The following is a 21,267-nucleotide window of genomic DNA, read 5'->3' as shown; positions in this document are numbered from 1 at the left end:
CTGCGACTCTCTAGCCTCCCTCTTTCACCACAAGCTACAACAACCAGACCTCTCCATCAGCCAACGATACCCCAGACTCACCGCCCCCCAGTCACACAGGCCACCTGAGCTTCTGGAACCACGTCAACGATGAAGACACCATCAAGACCATGAACACCCTCCACTCCGGCTCACCATCAGACCCCTGCCCCCACCACATCTTCAACAAAGCGAGCTCTGCCATCGCACCCCAACTCCGTAAGATCTTCAACAGCTCATTCGAGACCGCCACCTTCCCGGAAAGCTGGAAACACGCAGAGATCAACGCCCTACTCAAGAAACCCAAAGCAGACCCAAAGGACCTCAAGAACTTCCGGCCAACTCCCTGCTCCCATTCCCGGCGAAAGTCATCAAGAAGATCGTCAACAGACAATTGACCCAATTCCTCGAAGAGAACAACACCCTGGACTCGTCCCAATCTGGATTCCGCAGCAACCACAGCACCGAAACCACCTTCATTGCAGCCACCAACGACATCAGGGCCCTGCTGGACAACGGCGAAACTGCAGCCCTCATCCTCCTGGACCTCTCGTCTGCCTTCGACACCGTCTGCCACCACACCCTACACACACGCCTCTACAACGCAGGGATCCGCAACAAAGCCCTGAACTGGATCACCTCCTTCCTCACCGGCAGAACCCAGAGAGTACGCCTCCCTCCATTCCTATCCGAAGCCACCAAGATCACCTGTGGCGTACCCCAAGGATCATCCCTCAGCCAAACCCTCTTCAACGTCTACATGACACCGCTCGCCAACATTGTCCGATCACACGACCTCAACATAGTCTCATACGCCGACAACAACCAGCTGATCCTCTCCCTCACCAAAAACCCCGCCACCGCCAAAACCAACTTCCACAGAGGGATGAAGGCCGTCGCCGAATGGATGAAGAGCAGTTGCCTGAAACTGAACTCAGACAAGACAGAGGTCCTCATCCTCAGCTCCACCCCTTCTGCCTGGAACGACTCCTGGTGGCCAGCCTCACTCGGAACTGCGCCGACACCCACCGGCCACACACGCAACCTGGGGTTCATCCTGGACTCTTCTCTGTCAATGACCCAACAAGTCAACGCCGTCCTCTCCTCCTGCTTCAACACCCTCCGCATGCTTCGCAAGATCTACAGATGGATCCCCTCCGAAACGAGAAGGACGGTCCTCGTGACCAGCAGGATTGACTACGGCAACGCCCTCTATGCGGGAGCCATGGCCAAACTCCAGAAGAGACTCCAATGCATACAAAACGCCTCCGCACGCCTCATCCTCGATATCCCCCGCAACAGCCACATCACCGCCCACCTGAAGGACCTGCACTGGCTTCCCGTCAACAAGAGGATCACCTTCAAGCTCCTCACAAACGCTCACAAAGTACTCCCCGACGCTGGATCAGCATACCTCAAATAACGACTCACCCTCTACACCCCCAACCGCCTGCTCCGCTCCACCGATCTCGCCCTCGCCACCGTTCCACGAATCCACCAAACAACCACCGGCGACAGATCCTTCTCCCACCTCGCTGCCAAGACATGGAACATCCTCCCCATCCACCTTCGACAGACCCAGGACCTGCTGACCTTCAGGAGACTCCTCAAGACCTGGCTGTTTGAGCAGTAGCTGCTCCCCCCCCCCCCCCAGCGCCTTGAGACTCTCGCAGGTGAGTAGCGCGCTTTACAAATGATTGATGATTGATCTTGTGATTTTAGTGAGGTAACAACTTGTTCCTTAAAGTCATTCCTAACATTTACATTTTCTCCATCTCATATTTTGGTTCACTTTAGGCAGATAATTAAACACCCACCTTTCCTTAAATTGTAATACTTGTGTTTCATGTCAAAGCCCAAGCACAAAGCCATGATTCTGGTGATTTTTCCCCTGGTCAGTCGGTATCGAATCTACAGGCATTTTCCTGTAAAACGTTAATCATAAGTGTTACTACACCATTCTTGATTACAATATGTCTATGGAACAAACCTAACCATAAGGCAGCAGACAACAGATTTGCATTTAAAAAATACAGGGTTGAGAAGTAATTCAAAGTCTACAAACATATGGCATCTCAGAGTCCCAAAATGAAGCCTCATCTAATGCGACACAGAAAGACTACAACGTGTATACAGTGATGGTTCACCCTTCTCCCAGCCCATCCTCTATTTTTTCTGCAACAGCAGGGAGTCTTCATCAAGGGCGCTCTCTGAGTAGTTGTTTATCCAAAGGAAGAGTCATCAGACATTATTTGAGACAATTGCTGGCTGAATACATTTGAGGCCTACCTAACATCTGCAAAAGAATACCTAACCAGGTGAACATTCTGCATTGAACCAGTGACTTTACACCCAGCATCTGCTCATAGAGGCATTTTCTCCCACCAGGCCATTGGTGAGCCATGGATTCTTCAAAGATGCTTTTCCCCTATAATTGGACAACATCCTTGGCAGCCATAGAATTGATTTTTGATATTCCAAACTATAAACTGGCAAAAAAAAATACTATAGCATTCGGAACATGTTTTCCTGTGGAATCCATGTTAAAAGATCAACATTTTTTCTGCATTACCTTACTTCCTATGCTTGTATGTATGTGTATAGTTTAAATACTCTGCCAGGTAAACTTTTGTTGTGTCATTATTCAGGGTAATTTCATTTTCTGATAGAAATCAAGTCTATGAGATTAAATATAGTACAGATTCTATCTGCATTCTTGACCAGGGATTCCTGATAGACTATGCTGTAGGGCAGCGCTACTCTGTTTCATTGGCCAAGACAGCTATCTCCCCAGGCTTACCCGATGTACCCATTAGCTTGTTTTATTCTGATTGTTATGGACACCTGTTTGTGCATGATTTATGCTAAGCATAGCCGCCCTAACTTATGTTCTTGTAAACATGATTTGTAACTGAAAAAGTGTATCAATATATTAGGGCCCGGTGATTAACAGTTACAGCAAACAGCCTAAAGCAGAAGGTGCTGCTCTTCTAAAATGTCATTGAAGAATTAGTGTGCTTAGAGGGCGATTCACAGTGAGTCACATACACAACAGTTTGCTCAGTGCGTGTCAACATAGAACTACTATAGGTTCTACAAGCGATACTGAACAACTAACAGCAGTTATGTATGGCTTGGTGTTAGACCTGGCATCTTTGACTTTTGCCTTCAATCCTCCTCTTTTGCTGACTTAGTTTGTGCTGGCTTTAGGACTCTGCTCAAATAACCACTGCTAACCAGTGCTAAAGTGCTTGTGCTCTCTCCTCAATATATGGCAGTATTGGCTTACACCCACCTGCCCTATTTAATTTACTTGTAAGTCCCTAGTAAAGTGGCACTGCATGTGTCAAGGGCCTGTAAATTAATGCTACTAGTGGACCTGCAGTACTGATTGTGCCACTGTTAGACCTGGCACCATTGGCGTGGGTCTCCCCTGCATTTTTTGCCTTTGCCTCCTGTATTTTTGCTGTGTGTTGGACTCCGTATTGCTGGTCTAGATGCTTTGGGCACTTTGCCACTGCTGTTCAGTGCCAAAGTGCAAGCGCTCCCTTTGTAAATTGTTGTTATGGATTAGTGATTCCAAGATTGGCATATTTGATTTACTTGTCACACCCTAGTATAGTGCACTATGCATACCCAGGGCCTGTAAATCAAATGCTGCTAGTGGGCTGCAGCACTGATTTTGCCACCCACAGAAGCAGCCTGTAAAATGTAAAGCCTGGCCTGCCGTCACAGAGCCTGTGTGCAGTCTGGTACTGCCATGTCGACTTGGCAAGTGCACCCCCTTGCCAGTCCCTAAACCTTCCCTTTTCTACATATTAGTCCACCCTAAGGTAGACCCAAGGTACCCCTGTGGGCAGGGTGCATTGTGTGTGAAAGGTAGGGCATGCCCAGATGTGTGTGGCATGTCCTGATAGTGAAATACTGCCAATTTTGTTTTTCACTATTGCAAGGCTATCTGTTCCCATAGGACGGAATGGGGAGTTTGTTTATAACATCTTATAAACATAACTGGCCCTAGGATCAGGGTAGAAATATAAACTTTAGTATGCCTGAACTCAGAATGTTAAAATGCATCTTTTAGTGAAGGTGATTTTAACATTCTGTGTTCGAAAATACCACTTTTAGAAAGTAAGTATTTTCTTGCCTAACAATCCAGTGTGCCTCTGCTAGGTTTGTGTATTGCATGTCTGGCTTTTGGATGACAGGGGCTGGAGAGGGGCAGCGGCTCCAGAAGTGTGATGAGTCAGGGCTGGACTGAATAGACCTGGACTGTATTTAGAGTAGGGGGAGGAGGTTTCCCTTCACCTGAAATAGCCTGGTCTGCCTGCAACAATGTTGTCTCCACCTCCTGCCAGGCAGCTGCACCAGTGAGGATAGAACTGGTTTTGGCTGGGTACAGACACTCTCTGCCTTCAGAGAACAAAGGATTTTGGTGTAGAAAAAGAGGGGCCCAGACCCCAGACTTTCAGATCACTTCTGGGTAATCAAGAGGAACCCTAGCCAAGGAGAAGAGCCGGAGAAGCTGAGGAAGAATACCGCCCCTGTGCTGTTTGAGGTCTGGTATTGGCCTGCAGTGGCTACTTGCTGCCAAGGAAAGGAGAAATGGACTTTGCTGCTTGCTTTGTCCTCTGCTTGAAGACAAGATCTCCAAGGGCTTGAAACTGAGCTTGCCCCCTGTTCTAGAGGTCTCAGGAACAGCAAAGACCTCACTGTGTCTGTGGCACCGTCTCTGATCATCTCCACAGCAAAAATAAGGGTAACCGACTCAGTCGCAGGATTCTGTGTCGTGAAAGCACCGCCGAGAGCAACGCCTCGCTTTGCAACGCAACCCTGGTCTCACCGACTGTCAACGAGCCGCTGCTTGCACCTCATTCTAAGGGCACCTCACTCCGCAACGCTTTGCTACACAAGATGGGGCCAGAGTAGGGAGGAAGGGGATACTTGACATGTCAGGGGGGATGTCTAGATGCTTCCTCCACTTCCTCCACTTCAAAATGGGCACAAGGCAGCCGCGGTCGGTAGTAGGAGTAACTGCAGGGCGGTGATGTGAGGAGGAGGAGGGGCAGGGTGGAGGGTAGTAAACTATGGATTACGGTGGTTTACAGGTAAGTTAACATATAAATTAATAAAACGAATTTCGTTGCGTGCACTGCATCCCCAAATGCGATGCTGTGCACGCAACGAAATTCGTTTTATTAATTTATATGTTAACTTACCTGTAAACCTCCGTAATCCATAGTTTACTACCCCCCACCCTGCCCCTCCCCCTCCCCACGTCACCGCCCTGCAGTTACTCCTACTACCGACCGCGGCAGGCACCAGGTATATATATTGGACCCTTGGACCCAATTCTTCAGTACACTCCTGAGCCTGTGGACTCTGCCACGAAGAAGGAGAGCTGTGCTGCCAAAGGGACTACCTAACCACTGGACTGATGCTCTGAAGGACTGTTGCCCTGCTGTGCTGCCCTGCTACCCTCTTGCCTGGTTGCAAAGGACTAGACCTGCATCTCTAAGCCCAGGACCCAATAGTGACTCCCAGGGATAGTTGGCTGGCCTTCTGATCGAAGCCTCAGGGACATAACAGGCTTCCAACCACCTTAAACTCAGCACCTGGATTCTGCAGTCTGTGAGTCCTGCCCTCCCAAGTGGTGCCACCCCAGTCCTGGATCCTTGGAAGTGAGTCTGAAGGTGTTTTGCCAGCCTAACTGCCGATCCAGCAGAACTGGTGCATCTCCTCTGCTGTGCGGTGAATCTCCCGCAGATCTAGTGCATTGTCTTTGCTGCTCAACACAACGCCCTCGTAGCTGACACATTGCCTGCTGCGCAGACTTCCCTGATGCAAGAGCTTTGCTTCCCCCTGTGCATTCCATAGGAGCTGACACATCTCAACAGAAGGACGTTGCCTTGCCCAACGGAACTGCTGCTGCATGACACATTTCCAGGCAAGCACACCGCCTGCACTTTGCAGCTCCCAGAAACAGCTGCTGCACAACGCATCTCCTCACCTGGACCTCGCATCTTCTCTGCTGCGTGACGCATCCAAAGCACAGGACTTTGCATCTCTTCGCAACCTGGAACGCGATCTGCCTGAGCTTTTGACTTTATCCCGGTCCAGAGTGACGAGATAACCACAGTTGGTGCTTCATGCTTTTTTCCACTGAAATGTTGAAACTTTCAACTCTCCAATTCTACTGATTGGATTTTTGTCATGTTGGTCTTGATTTGTTTCTTAAAATGTACTCTATTCTAATTAAGTGTAGGACTTTTTGTGTTGAGTTTATACTCAACACAAGAATGGTTGGAAGTGTGGCACAAATACTTTACATATTGTCTCTAAGTTAAGCCTGACTTCTCAGCAGCAAGTTGCAAGAGGGTTGATTTCAGGTTAATTTGGGGTTTGCTTGTGACTTCCCCTTGACAAGGATAGTAGTTGCTGCTTGACAAAGACCCCCACCCCTCGTAACCAGTAACCCAATTTCTTACACTTAGCAATTTTCAAGTCTAGTTAAAACTATACTTAGGAATCGGAACAAATACTGGAAATACCAAATTAGAAGTTTCTACCCAATAAACCATTAACTGTAAACCCCTACTGATAACAAACTCAATGGAAACATATATACCTGGGAGTCGTGGGATTGTCACTAAATTGCTAAATACTTAAAAAGGTGTTGAACCAGATCTATACAATAGAGCAAGGATGTAAGTAAAGTAGATATGATTTATCCACTTAATTAATTGAGGAAAGGAAAATATAAACGTTTTTGGCTGTAGTGAATGAAATCATGGGAAATTACAAGAACATTGCCCAACACATTGTGATAATATTTTGAGGTGATCTCCTTGGGTAGACACCTTGTTCCTGTGGGGAAGTGTTTCCTCTCAAACCTGGGCTGGGTGCAGAAATCATGGAGAGTGCATGTGCAGAATTTACCACTTTTTATTGACTTTTTGCCCTTCATCCTTGGATAAAATCTGCAAAGTTGCCGCCACCAGCCCAGAGTTAGAGCACAAGCACAACATGATGATCTCCTACTCAAGAAGGAACTATGCACATACTTCTGCACTGATATGTTTGGATATTTATAGGAGAACCAAAGTTTATTGTGAAGACTTCCAGGTCTCCACGAATATAAGCGGATACAGAATCAGTTGCCTGGCAACAGTCGTTTTCACTTTGATTTCACTACTGTTGGGTATAAAGAGTAGTATGCATCTATAATCTCCTATGAACTAGATTTAAATAGTAATTACTACGTGTTCCTAATTTTCCCTGTTAACTCATTAATGTCTGGTTTTCATCTTCCTTCCCTTCAGTGAGTAACTGCTGACATCAATTTGAACATTCATTTAATGTTTCTTCAGTTCCTTCAACTGGTAGTTACACTTAGGTACATTTCTCCAGTTCATGTTTAAGGTTTTCATATCAATTCAGCTTTTATACTTTATTCTAAAATGCTTTAAGCCCCACTCTTACTGCTCCATCTTTCAGAACCTAAAGTATCCACAGACAGATGGGGGTAACTGTTCACAGTTTGCCCAGATCCAGAAGATGTCCCTAATTCTCAGAAAGCCACCATTTTCCCAAATATAATGTTTAAATTAAATGTTGTTCACTTTAGTAAGTATAATATGTTTTTAATATAAAGAACACATTTTCAAAGCAAAATCTTTATGTTGCATGTGCTATATAGGGAAACAAAAACTGGGAAAAGTGTAGGTGAATTTTCAGGCTTATTATTTAGTATTTTTCATTTTAATGTTGTTTTTGTTTCGATTGGTGGTAACTTTTTGCCGCTATCTCCAGCATACCTTTTGTATTTATCGTTTTCAATATACAGAAAAACAGTAGCCCTGACACCCTTTTTATAACTTTTGTTTTACATTTAAATTTTCATTTCTAGTGCAAAAACAATTAAACAATGTTGACTTTTAAAACACAAACACAGTTTGACGCAAACCTACCAGGAAGCAGAGAGGGAATGACGTATTCCTGACCCAACAAAGACATGACTGTGTTATTCAATTTAACATTTTGTAGGGAGAAATCAAATATGATTCTCACTCCCTGTTCTGAGCCAGCCTGTTACTATGCCTTTCTCTTTCCCTCTCCATTTCTGACTCATTTTCGGTCCTCTGTTCAAGCTATCTCTTATTTCTCTTTTCACATCGTGAGCATTATATGACACCTTAGTCTGAGAAATGTGTTCTTCTTGCCATACAGGAGAAATCAAGACAAAAAGTTTTTCCTCTAAACATTTTAATTAAAAACATCATAGAAAATATTTCATATCATTTTACATTTTTATAACACATAAATGTATATACATGGTTACAAAGTTCAAGAAAGGAATGAAGGTAAAATTGGGAAAGAATGCATGTACACATTTCAAACATGATTTACAAACTCATATACAGGAACGTGGAGCTACAATTTAAGAGCACTACCTTTATCTGTAGTGATTGGCACAAGGTAACACAAACACACACAAAATGATATGAAAAATGACATTATATAAGTGTCTATGTTTCAGCATTACGGTTTTCTCTATAAATAGAAAAATGCCTGTAGCTCCAACTACTAACATTCAACATTGTAGTAAATTATTACTTATTATGGTAATTATAATATACTCTGACACAATAAAGTAGGATTACATTGCTTTCACATTAAAGTGGTTATTGACAGGAGTTTCCTTTTAGTATATTTATATATATATATTTCTATGAACATACTACTGTATTATTTGAAAATAAAAGCAACTAATAGCAACATATGTACATATTGTGTTTGAACTACATTTAAAATCTGAGTTATAAATAAAATCTGTTTGTTCAATATTTGACAACTATCAAACATATAAAGCCAAGTGAACATGGTTTTCAAATCTCAGAGAAAGTTAACAATCGGCAATAAGTTAGTGCCACTTTTTAATATTTATTGACCTTTGTCTTTTTTCCCTATGCAGCTCCTTCGATCTCTATCCGTGTATTTTTAGGAAGTATGTGGATGAGTGCTCCCTGCAACATTAATTGTGACTAAAGAGATACAGACAAAGCAAAGGCTTCAAGTCTTCGTGCACAGAAAGAGAAGAAAGACATAAATAGCAATTTAAGAGCTCCGTGTTGTGCACCTTCTAGTTTTTTTGAACATACAAACATGAATGATTCCCTCTTCTGAATGTTACCTTGAAATGGGTTTGGGATGTGCATTTTAAACTCTATTTTATGTTGTTGGTCACTCTTCAAAATATACTGTAAACTCTTCTCGTTTGACTTGACTCTAATTAGATGGCAGCATAACTGTGCTTCAAGCAGTGCAGCATGGTGCTACTTAACTGGATGTCTCAGTCATATCCAGCACGATGCACTCTGGAGAAAATCAAGAGATTGCCCTAGCAGCTCAGAAGTAGGCTAAATATGCTTGCATATATTTATTCAATTTTGATCAAAAGCAAATATTGAGAAGCATAAGAGTTTTCACAGTGGCGTTAATGTAATATCATATATATTGGAGTCCATTTCTAGAACCGCCCCAGAGAACCATGCACACTTATGTTTGATTTGAAAATAAAATAATTCAAAATTAAGAAATTAAGAAATTAATTATTTGCAGAAACGCATCGAAATTGGCTCAAAAGAGCCGTGGGAAACATCAAGTGTGTCTCATGTGGATTAGGTTATCACTTTAATCTGCTGTTCATAAAACAGAGCTTTTCTTAAATTAGACTGTGAAACAGAAACCACCTTTAACTTTAAACACATGCTTGAAACGGCCCACAAAAGAGTTCCGCTTATGGACTAAGTAAACACATTGGCAAGCAATCCCCAATGCATTCATTTAAAACTTGTTTAATGTGGCAAGAATATTTTATCCTTTGTACAATTTTTGGCTGCAGTATTAGAAGGCCAGAAAGAGTAGAAATGACATTGACTACTTTTGTTGTGTTTTGTATTTATCTATTTTTTTTTTTAAATAAAAATTCTGAACCATAGATTTTTTTCCGACTGTAAGTGGCTTCAAGTTATACATAGTCCTTTTGCCGACTGGTACATTTCAGAAAGCCATATTCACAGCCACATTCAAAATGCAATAAGAAAATGCATTTTACTTGCTGTTTACCTGGGATTAATGGTGGATACTGTGACTAACTTATGCTCGTGAATTGGCCTCCTAGTATTAACAAAACAAAGATAGGTCGAAAGAACCCAGATGAATTTCTGCATCTTCAAAAATGGCTGAAACACAGTATGTGAATGACAGCTACATAGTGGCGTGGTAGGTCCCTTGCTGCTTTTGCTTTAAGGCATTTATCAGTGGTCATAGGTATGCGGTAAGAGCACAGCACACTGTTCTTTTGCTATCTCTAGAGAAGGTACTTAGCTCAATCTTTCAATGAAATGGAAAACGCACCTGAATGTACTATTTGGCAAAAAAAAGATTATCCTTCCAATTTAATTTGCCATGGCGCTTGGCAGTAGGTGCTGTATTTCTAGTTTAAGAGATGGGTTAGACTAGGTAAGTATTTTGGAAAACCTAACAGGAAACCAGTGCAACGTGAGCCTGTGCTAATTGCTGATGAGTGAACCTGTTGTGCAATACGTTGCAACAGTCACAGGCTTCTATTCCCCATGGGCCCTCACTAGATTGATGTGAATTTATTTAATTTCACCCTCAATTTAACTCCTAACTTCTGTTTAGATATTTAAACTAGAACTGCTCATGCGTAACACGGACCTTACAATGCTTGTGATTTTTTAATGCTTTACTGGCCCTTTCCTGTGAGGTGACTAGCCTGGCCTATAAAATACAATATGATATATTTCTACCAATCCATATTACAATTCCATATTTTGCTTTGCTTCGGATTATGTAAGACATGTTTTATTTGCATTTGCTATACTGTTCTTTTGCCAGCTCCAAGTGTAAGGATCATTTTAATCTAAACTAGACCTGCGTGTCAGGAGAGTTGTGATTTTTACTCTAGTGTAATAGCTAGGTTATGTTAAAAATAAGTATTGGGTGTCATATTTTGGATTGGAAGAGGCGTATCAATTTGTTTTCACTGTACATTTCTGAAAAATACTTTGAAAATGAAAGGGGGAATACTCAGGTTGTTCTTTTATGCATACTTATCAGTTTAAGGGATTGTTTGTCCTTGGTGTACACAATGGTCAGTGCGTCTGTCAACTTCTTGCAGATAGGTTATATATGTTTAATAGCTTCAAACATTGAACGTTCATTAAATGGTCTACAGTAACTTTTACCATGTTATTTTTTGGTAATGTATCATGCAACACCGGAGTGACGGGACACCTAGTGAACCATGCAGAAACTGTTTGTATAATACATTGCAATGTATCACGCTTGTTCTTTGCAGTTTAAACTCTTAAATATAGACGGTAGAACACTGCATTCCTGAGTGCTGTTCCATGATGAATGCTGAAGCAGGCGTTGCATGCGGTACACCCCCTATGGTCGGCAATGCTTTTAAGAGTTCTTTTGGGGGATCTTTATTGTGACTGTTTTTGCTTCTGTATACTCCCGTAATCCGTACTCTCCCCTGGAAAACAGAAAATGAGCGATGTCAAGTTATAGTCAGACTTCAGTTTACTAAGCAGACATACATGAATGCAGATTAAGTAACTAATTTGGAGTATGGCAGACAGGATACTCCACCAAAAACACGCTGGAGTACCGTGTCTGCCAAATTGTCAGTTCTACTTAGAATCAGGGAACCATGGTTCCCATGGCCGACACAAACCTTTGACTGAAGACCTGATATACATTGAGCCATAAGTATAAGAATATCAGACCGTCCGCCCTATGTAAAGTGGATGTCCCAACATAAGTTTTTCCTCTCTGGAACAGTCCATGTGCTGGAAAAATACTCCTAGCATGTCACGGCTATTTGTTTTTTGTTTTTGGATAACAAACTCCTGCTTTGGGAGTTTGTTCTGGAAAAACAAAAAACGTTGCTGCGCGGGCGTTTTGAACATGGTACCTGCAGAGCAAAGCTTCAGTGTCTTCAGCGGAGCCACCATGACGGCGGCTTCTCTGAAGATGCAGAGCTCTCCGCCTGCCTTCCTGGCAGAGATCACTAAATATGCCTGGCTGTACTGCGACGGGTCAGCAGAATACATCATTCTGCTGGCCTGGCAGAAACGAGTACAGGCCGCTAGACACTAAATAAGCACTTAACTACTTTTGGAAAGAATAACTAGTTCAAAAAAGTATACATTGCAGCATCTTAACCCTCATTAGTACGTAATGCTTGTTCAAACATACACATCAATATGCAGACCCCAATACATACTTAATAAGATTAAATCTGAAAACTGAAATGAAAAATAAGATGTATGAGCACCTACAGGCAGACAGAGTTTGCTATGGAAAGGAAAGTTAAAAGCAATGAATGTGACTGCTGTGAAGCTGGCTGTTCTGACGCAGGACACTCATAGGAAGAGGAAACTCTTCTGGAATGCTATCAGTTTTTGTGAGCTCCAAGCTGATGCTGAAGCAATTGAGCAAGGTCAATCAACTCAAAGTTAAGGAGACCACAGTTCATAAACCACTTAATAGAACAAGCACTTGCAATACAATGGGTCTCGCATTTACGAGAGTTTGAGCTACTGGAATTGTAAATGACAATGCCTTTTATTTATATGTTGTTTTTAAAACAGGGGTTATCGCCATGGTAGGTTACAAACTGAGACAAGGTGGTACTAAGGAGGGACTACTTTACAGCGTACAATGACACAAGCTAATAAACAACATGGGTGGAGAGTGGGCGGAGCTTCAAGTCCCTACCTGAATACAGCATGCCTCGCAGAGCATGCGCGGCCCAGGCTCGACCTAAGAATGTAGCACAATATAATTCTTTTCTCTAGGCTGAAAGAGTGCTCAAATATCTCATTAAGCTCTCATTGGCCAAAGCTCCAGGCAGTTTCCAGACTAGCACAATAGCCACGTGACACTCGAGTGTGAACACTGTTCTGTTGAAATGTTGAAGCCATTGGCGGTATAACAATGCTATAATGCCTTAAACTTTGTTTCAATCACAATATTACCCGCTTTAACTGTTTATCCAGTGATATGTCTCTGTTCCTGAACATACACAATAATAATGCTAGATTGCCTAAATCAGAAGTTGAGTAATACTGGGGCTTGATTACAAGTGGCGCATAAACTTCTTAACACCTGTTTGCAGGGATCACAATTAAAGATGGGTGAGCCTACAAATTGACGAGGAGAGGCGAGTTGAGCTGGTCAAAGGGCTTGGATCTTAGAGCCCGTGCATGAGACGAGCCCTGAAAATGTTTGCTTTGTAAATCACATCATGTAAAATATGGCAAAGTCTTTTAAAAAAAGCTTATTCACGTGTGGAAGCTTTGACATTAATACGTCACATTACACAAGGCCACCTCTATATTTTAAATGCACGGAGTTATTAAGTAATTTGTCTAGAATCAAAAGTAGCATGGTTTGCAAGGATTTAATCAACTACATCCCTAGTCCAATTCAGGGCTGTTACACATCCCTAATACACTATAATCAGCATTGCCACTATAAATTACTCATTCACAATAATTTACTCCATTAGTGAAAAAAAAAACATCATGAATTTTTATTTTTTTCCCAGATGATTTTCTCTGCAGGAGGCAAACAAAAACTGATTGTACATTTATTTTATTTTTTTATTTTTTAGATTAATTCACACAGTACTTCCTAAATACCATGAACCGTGTTTATAACAGACAAATCTGCATACAGCAAGAAACTGAAACTATTTGAAAGAGTAATAATATAATCAACATCTTTAAAAACGCCCAACTTAGCTAATGTATACACTGTGGAGACACAAAATTAGGCTATGGTGTCAAATAAAAATTAGGTCCAATGGTAATTAGCAGTGGGCTTATGTCAGAAGGATAGTATAATGGACAACAGGAAATAAATGTTAAAAAGCTGACGAAAGCACTAAACTTACAAACTACCTATTAAAAAACAACTATTCAGAGGAGGAATGCTAAAAAAGTTGGTTATCATTTCCTAATAACAAAACATTAATTATAATATTAATATAATTAATTATCAATTAATTAATTATTCTTATTATTTAATTAATGATGCTATGCGTGATAATTGCTTGACCATAATGCACTAAGACAGGTCTAGAGGTATAGTTCTGGATTCATTAAATCAGATGTTACCTAAAACCTTGACTGGATAATAGAATTATAATAAATCATAAGCACAAATCAGTTTGATTGTTTCACTCAGGTGTACCGAGCAAGGATTCTTACATGCCATATAAGGATTGAAAAGATTTAAAAATTAATCCCAGGTATGCTGGCCTCGCCAGACTCTCAGAGGGAGAGGGCTGTCAAGATTCAAATATTTCCCCCCAGCATCGACTCGTGCAGGTAAGAGCGGTGGGTGGGGCAGTGGGGCCCGGTGAGGGGGGATTTCGACAGACGACGACGAGGAAAAATGAGTTATTTATTTAATTTTCCCTCGTCGTCGTCTGTAGAAATCCCCCCAACCCGGCCCCACGGCCCTACCGCTCTTACCTACACGAGCCACGGCTGTTATCCCCAGTACCCAGATACCTCAGAGCCCAGCAAATGCTTTTCCTAATTGGATTCCTTTTGGTTCTGACATACGTTTGCTAGATAAAAGTAATCAAAGCAACATTTCAATGCTTTGTGAGTTATTACCATTATTTGATTGTTGTTATTATTGTTATGGAATTGGCAATGCCCCAAATCTTCTGTAATGTGTTTCAAATTTTGTTTTTTTAAATGTAGTGATTTGCTTACACATTTAATTATTTGGTTGAACGATCAATTCGTGCTTTATGGCCCCTACAGAATATTATTTACAACAGAGTGTGTTAAAAATATGGATATTACATGGAAAACATACATTTCAAACTTGAAGTTTCTGTCAATAGTGCATCAAAGGCTAAAATAATAATAGCTTCTCATATAGACCTTGCAATTTCTATCAAGGATATCCCCTCATCAGCTATTATTAAATAATTATATGGAAAGCATGTCAGAACTTCAAAGACTTTTGTGTTATCTGATCAGGACGAGAATTTGCTAAAAATCAGAAAACAAAGGTAAAATGAAGCAATAAAACAATTTTCATCATGTAAACTTAGAACGCTGGGATGTTACTTACATCTCTCTGCCGTTACCAGACATCTTAAACCCTCCAAAAGGGCTTTGGGCATTCAAGGCATTGTAACAATTAATCCTGGGAGGAAGAAGAGAACAGCAATCAGTCACAAGGAATTCAGAGAGGCAGCAAAACAAAATCTCTACTTCGAACCTCACCAACAAGAAAGTTTTTACATATTTTCAAATACGCGATGCAGCAAATTTTAAATCCAAATTATTTCAAACATCAACTATTGTGATAATTTGTAAAAGTCTTTGCTTTACAGAATGGCGAACTTGGCAAATTTCAATACGTAACGGTGATTGGGTCTTTACCAAAGCCCCCTTTTCTGCATTGTCACTCCAGATTTAGGTCCTGATAAGGAGTTCCAAACCCTCTTAATACGGGTAGGATCTTTGGTGCGGCAGAAGCGCCACCAGAAGTCCGACCACCGTATTAAGAATTGGGCAGATGGACCACCATAGGACCTCTGCTACCGCCAGGGATCCGCCATCCCTGGTGGTCTAGCAGTGGTCTAATGCCCGCAATATGCTGGCTGTGCCACTGCGGCATTGCTAAGCATATAATGAGTTTCCTCACCGCTACAGTTTTCATGGCGGAGAGCCCACCATGAAAATTGTGGCAGTTAGGGATACGTGCCTCTGGGCCAGGGGATGCATGCAGGGGGCAGGCACATGGTGTGCCCCCCTGTCTGTATGCACCCCATGTTCCAGCACACCATGGACATCACAGTCCATGCCATGCTGAAACGTGCTGTGGCGGTCCAACAGCACGGCCTTTCTAAGGCTCACATATGATCCTGTGAAAGGCAACTTTCCTGTAAGGCCATGATTGATAGTGCTGACATTGCTACGTAATGTGAAATGTAACTGTCATATGTAGGCTGCAGTGTGTATTTACACCAGCCTCATACATGGTAAACCTATATGGCTGCCAAGACCACCACAGTGCTCTAGCTGGCTGCAGTTTAAAAGCAGTGCAGGAATTTGTCAAGCAGGCAGTTGTCTGAAGAAATCTGTGCTCAGAGTGTGGCTGGGTGTTCTTGCAGCCTGGACCATACGGACTCCACATCTTGTTGACAGGGGACCAGGTCTAGCAGTCCTAGATCGACCAGTCCCACTGGAGAAGGACCAAGCTGGTCTGCATCAATCAATCAATTATTTATTAAGCCCCGCAAATTACCTACGAGGGTCTCAAGGTGCTGGGGTTGTTAGCTACTGAGAGGTGATCTCTTCATTTGAACAACCAGGTCTTTATGTGCTCTCCTGAATTGCTGGAGTAATGAGGCAGTCCAGAGGTGCAGGAGGAGGTTGTGAGAAGGACCGTCCTCCGCTGTTAGCTCGATGGATCTAGTGGGCATCTGCAAGGAAGAGGAAGGCGAACCTTAGGTGTCTGGTCGGATGGTGGAAGGTAAGACGTTGATGTTGATGTATATTAGTCTTTCGTTTTGCAGGGCTTTGTATGTGTGGGTTAACATCTTGAACTAGCATCTCTTCTGGATCAGGAGCCAGTGTAGCTTTTTAAGGTTGGTTATGCTGTGACTCTGTATGGGGAGGTCGAGGATGAGTCTTGCAGAGTTTTGCAGGGTTTGGAATCTGTTCATGAGGTGTGCAATGATTCCTACATAGAGTGTGTTCCTGTAGTCCAGCCTGCTGGTGATGAGGGCCTGCATGATGGTCTTTCTGGTGTCGATCTTGTGGTGTATACGTAGAGAAGCAGGCAAATGGGACAGCGTTTACCAGTTGCTTCATGAGCAGCTTGCTGTCCATGAGAGGATGAGCTGGGTGTCAGCGGTGTAGGAAATTACGTTGAGTTAGTGCGATCTAAAGATGATGGCCAGTGGGGTCCTGTATACATTGAATAGGGTGGGACTGAGGGATGAGACTTGGTGTATGCCGTAGATGATCTTCTTGGGCTCCAAGGTGAATGGTGGGAGGCAAATTCTCTGGGTTCTTCCTGTGAGGTATGAGACGATCCATTTAAGGGCGTCTCCCTGGATTCCGATGTTGGGGAGTCTGTTGATCAGGATGTGATGGGAGACAGTGTTGAAGGTCCAGGAGGATGAAGGATGACGTTTCATCATGGTCCAAGAGGGTCCTGAAGTCGTCGGTGGCTGCGATCCAGGCTGTCTCAGTGCTGTGGTTGGCTCAGAATTCGGATTGTGAGGGGTCCAGGAGGTTGTTGTGTTCTAGGTGATCGGTGAGTTGCTGGTTGATTGTCTTCTTGAGACCTTTCACTGGAATGGGATGAAGGGAGATGGGTCAGTAGGTCTTCCGTTCTACTGAGTCAGCAGATGGTTTCTTCAGGAGGGGGCTCACCTCTGCATGTTTCCAGTCCTCAGGGAAGGAAGCCAAGGTGATGGAGGTGTTTAGGACTTCTTTAAGCCCGTCGCCAATCGTCTTTCTCCCAAGGTTGAAGAGGCGGTGGGGACAGGGGTCCGGTCGTGCTCCCGAGTGCATGGAGCTCAGGATGATGATTAAGGCTTGGGTTGTGAGAGAGCCCCATTGGGCGAGCAGGTATTTGGGGTCTGTGTTTGTGGGTGTGAGCAGGGTGATGCTGTTGACGGTGTGGGGTTTGCATAAGGCTAGTTTCTGTCTCAGACTGCATAGCAGATCATAAAATGATGGACTGGACAGTGATTCAGAGTAAGTAATTGCCTGTGGCTACGAACAATTCAATGAATCCACCCATTACTTCTTTATTTTCCTCAGCTGCTATTTACTTCTGTGTTAATCTTCAGCTTCACTCAAGAGTTACAAGATTGTCAAGGAGGATTTTTGGCCTTTGTTGATTTCTTATCCTAATTGGGATCCTTTAAAACAGACCCTTGACACTAGTTATGTGAACTATTCTGTTCAGGGTAGCACTGTGACTACTAAGAGGAGTGGGTCTCGGGCAATTAAGAAAGAAACTCAACAGCCCTTCTCAGCATCCAGTCAACTAGAACGGAAAAGTGCCCTAGTCATTTAGGAAAACCTATGCTTATATATGAGTAAGTATCCTCTAAAGTATGTCTTGCAAGCCCACATAGCTAGTGTTTAATACATAAATGTGACACACTATATATTAGAAATAGTTTGCCTTCGTAGTGGATAAATACCCAAAAGTTGCATTCACCGTGTAGGTTAAGCTGGATTCTCCATGAACAGACCATTTATGTCTTTGCTCAGGATAATAGTCGTAAAGTGATACAAAGATATTTTCAACTATTTTGAAAGATCTAAGTTGATGGCAAAAATTGTATTTTAATAACTTAACCGGAAAACTAACTTTATAAAAATGTACTGTGTGCTAAGCCAAAACTTACTTAGAATCACTTTTTACACTAACTTCACCTCAAGAAGCTCAGTACACATAAAAGGCTGGAGTTAATGATGCTGATCTCCAGAAGGCAATGACCTGGCTTTTTGGGCCATAAATGCTTGGGTGCTGTCAACAACTGACCACTTACTAGGGTTTGGACATCCGGGAGGGGGACAGGTAAAGTTGGCAGAGCAAAGGACAGCCTTCACACTGCCTCCTCTGATTTGGAGATGCCAAATGGGACTGAAAAGATCTACTCTCATTCATTCCCAGCATCCTTCTAAACTGTAGACTGTCATGATCTAGTCCTAGGGGAGAAAAAGCGAGTTATTGGTGCTAATAGAAGAAAGGGATCTCATCCAATTAGGGGACTGGTTTAGACAGAGCCAGAGCCCCTTCTGATGCCGATTTAACATCTGGCTAAATGAGTCTTAAAGCAAGTTATACAGAGTGATTTTTTGACTATCTAAATTGGAAAGACATGATCAAATTTATATGGAACTTAAATTAATCAACCAGCCTATGATATCAAGTGATAATATACTAAGGTTCTGATAGTAATGAGAACGTGAGAATGAAAATTCTTTTAAAGGGTTTCATAGCAAGGAATTTCATTTGTCAGCTTACTTGAACAATACACCCTGACACATCATTATTATCTCAGTACTACAGGTGCTAAGCATGGAATCACCGTGGGAAAAGAATCTTTCTTATTTAAGTTTCAAGAAAATCTTGAGAAAATACATCAGAGTCAAATCACTGAAACATGATTCTAAGACCTTTAAAAACAAGGCCGACAGCACATTGGTCATGGAAAGCTACAAGAAAAATAGATTCCACCGTCATCATAAATGTGCCGTCTACTGAGAATTAAAAGTCTGATACCTATGCCTTGCTTTGGATTATGTAATATAGGAGAAACACACACAACCATGGAAGCACGAAAGAAAGGACACTAGTTCCCGATTTCTTAAATTTACAAATGAACAGCTAACTCATGTTATATGCTGCTGCCAGCGTTTCGCCTCTTAAACATTCGGACTTGCAAAGCTGGAGTTACCATCTGCTTTAAAGACTCAGAGTGCATATTAATAAGCACTTTCTTAAAGTATATGAACTCTGTGACAAAAACTTTGGACAGATTATATGAATCAAATAAAGCTTAAATAATACAGTTTTGTTTTAAAAATCAAAGATGTTTTATATGCTTTGCACACAGATTTTAACTGATTCAGGTCATGATTTGACATTTCAGCATAAATATGTCAGGATTGGGTGAGTAATATAATATATCTAGTCATTCACACGCACACAGGATAAGGTTGGTACCTCACCACCACCTTCTCAGAACACTCCTGGAACAGCGAAGACAGCACCTGAAGAAAGAAGCCCTACTGAAAGTCAAGGACTGAAGGACTCCTGACTCCTGCTCACCCTGAAGGAATGGAACTGCTGTCCAAGGGTGTGGTGACTGACCTCTTGTTTGCCTGCTCAAGAGCCACAAAAAGCAGAAAGTCCAGTTTGATACTGTTTGTGACACAATCATCATCTTCAGCCAGAGCTCAAAGATAACTTATTCGAATTCGACAGACCTTTACCATCTTCAAGCTTGGATCTCTCCCATTTTGTAGGTTATTGTCTCCAGAAACAGGCTTAGCTGGAAGGTATGAATGTTTCATTGGGCTGACACACTTTCTGTACCTGACCTTCACTCCATAGCAGTTGCTTGAAAGCACGCTGATATCCCAGTAACCCGCGAACTGAGACTTTACATCCGCACCTTACTTTTCCAAGCCACCAGAGTGAGTTTGTGAAGCTGGTGAAGGTTTCTCCTCCCCAAATGAATAACCCACTTCGTGGCAGGGTGTAAAGCTAAAGTAGAATTTAAATTAGCTGTAATGCTGGAAAGGTACTTAATGGATGTTCTAGACAAACGAATAAGAAAGAAACCTTTATTACGCTTGACTAAAGAATAAAAGATAACTTTACTTCATGATATATGACACATTAGCTCTTGTGGGTCAGATGTGGGTCCCTTGCTCACTTTGCCACTGGATTCAAGCTAGCCTGCCTGATGAAGGGTGTTACCCAGAAACCGGTCCCGGGATGCTTGTTTCCGGTTCAGGGAAGACCTGGCTTGGCAGTTCGGGCTGGACTGTTCCCTTGAGATACAGGGTCAAGACTGATTTGCACATAGCTGGGTCTGAACTGAGGTGGTGAAGTGAGCTAAAGAATGATGATGGATTCAACCCAAATCTGTGACTGGGGGTGAGCGTCTGAAAGCTTTCAGCGCTCCGTCTATCATCTCCTTGTGTTTGCTTTCTTCGCCCTAAGTTGGCAGGGTACGCCCAGACGTGGGTTCCTTGCTCACTTTGCCACTGGATTCAAGCTAGTCTGGCTGATGAAGGGTGTTACCCAGAAACCGGTCCCAGGATGCTTGTTTCTGGTTCAGGGAAGACCTGGCTTGGCAGTTCGGGCTGGACTGTTCCCATGAGGCACAGGGTCAAGACTGATTTGCATTATAATGGAAAGGAGCGGAGTAATATTACATAATATAAACAAATAAATGTTGTAGTACAACAAATTAATTTATATTATTTGTTTTTATTTCTCATTCTTTATATTTCTTAATATTGTTCCTTCCTGATTTTTTCAATTATTCAATCATTAAATAGTATTCCAATCAACTAATGCATTGGTTTTCATCTAAACCTATACATGTACAACTGTTACATTAATTCCAACTAACAA

At 42.4% G+C, this 21,267-nt stretch overlaps 1 protein-coding gene across 1 annotated transcript in view; it reads right to left on the bottom strand.

The window, feature by feature from the left end:
* Positions 1 to 8,266: 8,266 nt before the first annotated feature.
* Positions 8,267 to 21,267, bottom strand: part of ALDH1A2 (aldehyde dehydrogenase 1 family member A2) — a 258,338-nt gene continuing 245,337 nt past the window's right edge. The window contains exons 12-13 of the mRNA XM_085643757.1: positions 15,214 to 15,288; positions 8,267 to 11,587 (exon numbers count right to left, since the gene is read on the bottom strand). Coding sequence (XP_085499883.1) covers positions 11,515 to 11,587; positions 15,214 to 15,288 — 148 coding nt within the window. The 3' untranslated portion in view covers positions 8,267 to 11,514. The remainder of the gene's footprint in view (positions 11,588 to 15,213; positions 15,289 to 21,267) is intronic.

The sequence above is a fragment of the Triturus cristatus genome, chromosome 3_1 (genome assembly GCF_964204655.1).
Source record: "Triturus cristatus chromosome 3_1, aTriCri1.1, whole genome shotgun sequence".
In the NCBI taxonomy this organism is placed as follows: domain Eukaryota; kingdom Metazoa; phylum Chordata; class Amphibia; order Caudata; family Salamandridae; genus Triturus; species Triturus cristatus.
This window is presented reverse-complemented; position numbering and strand designations above follow the sequence as displayed.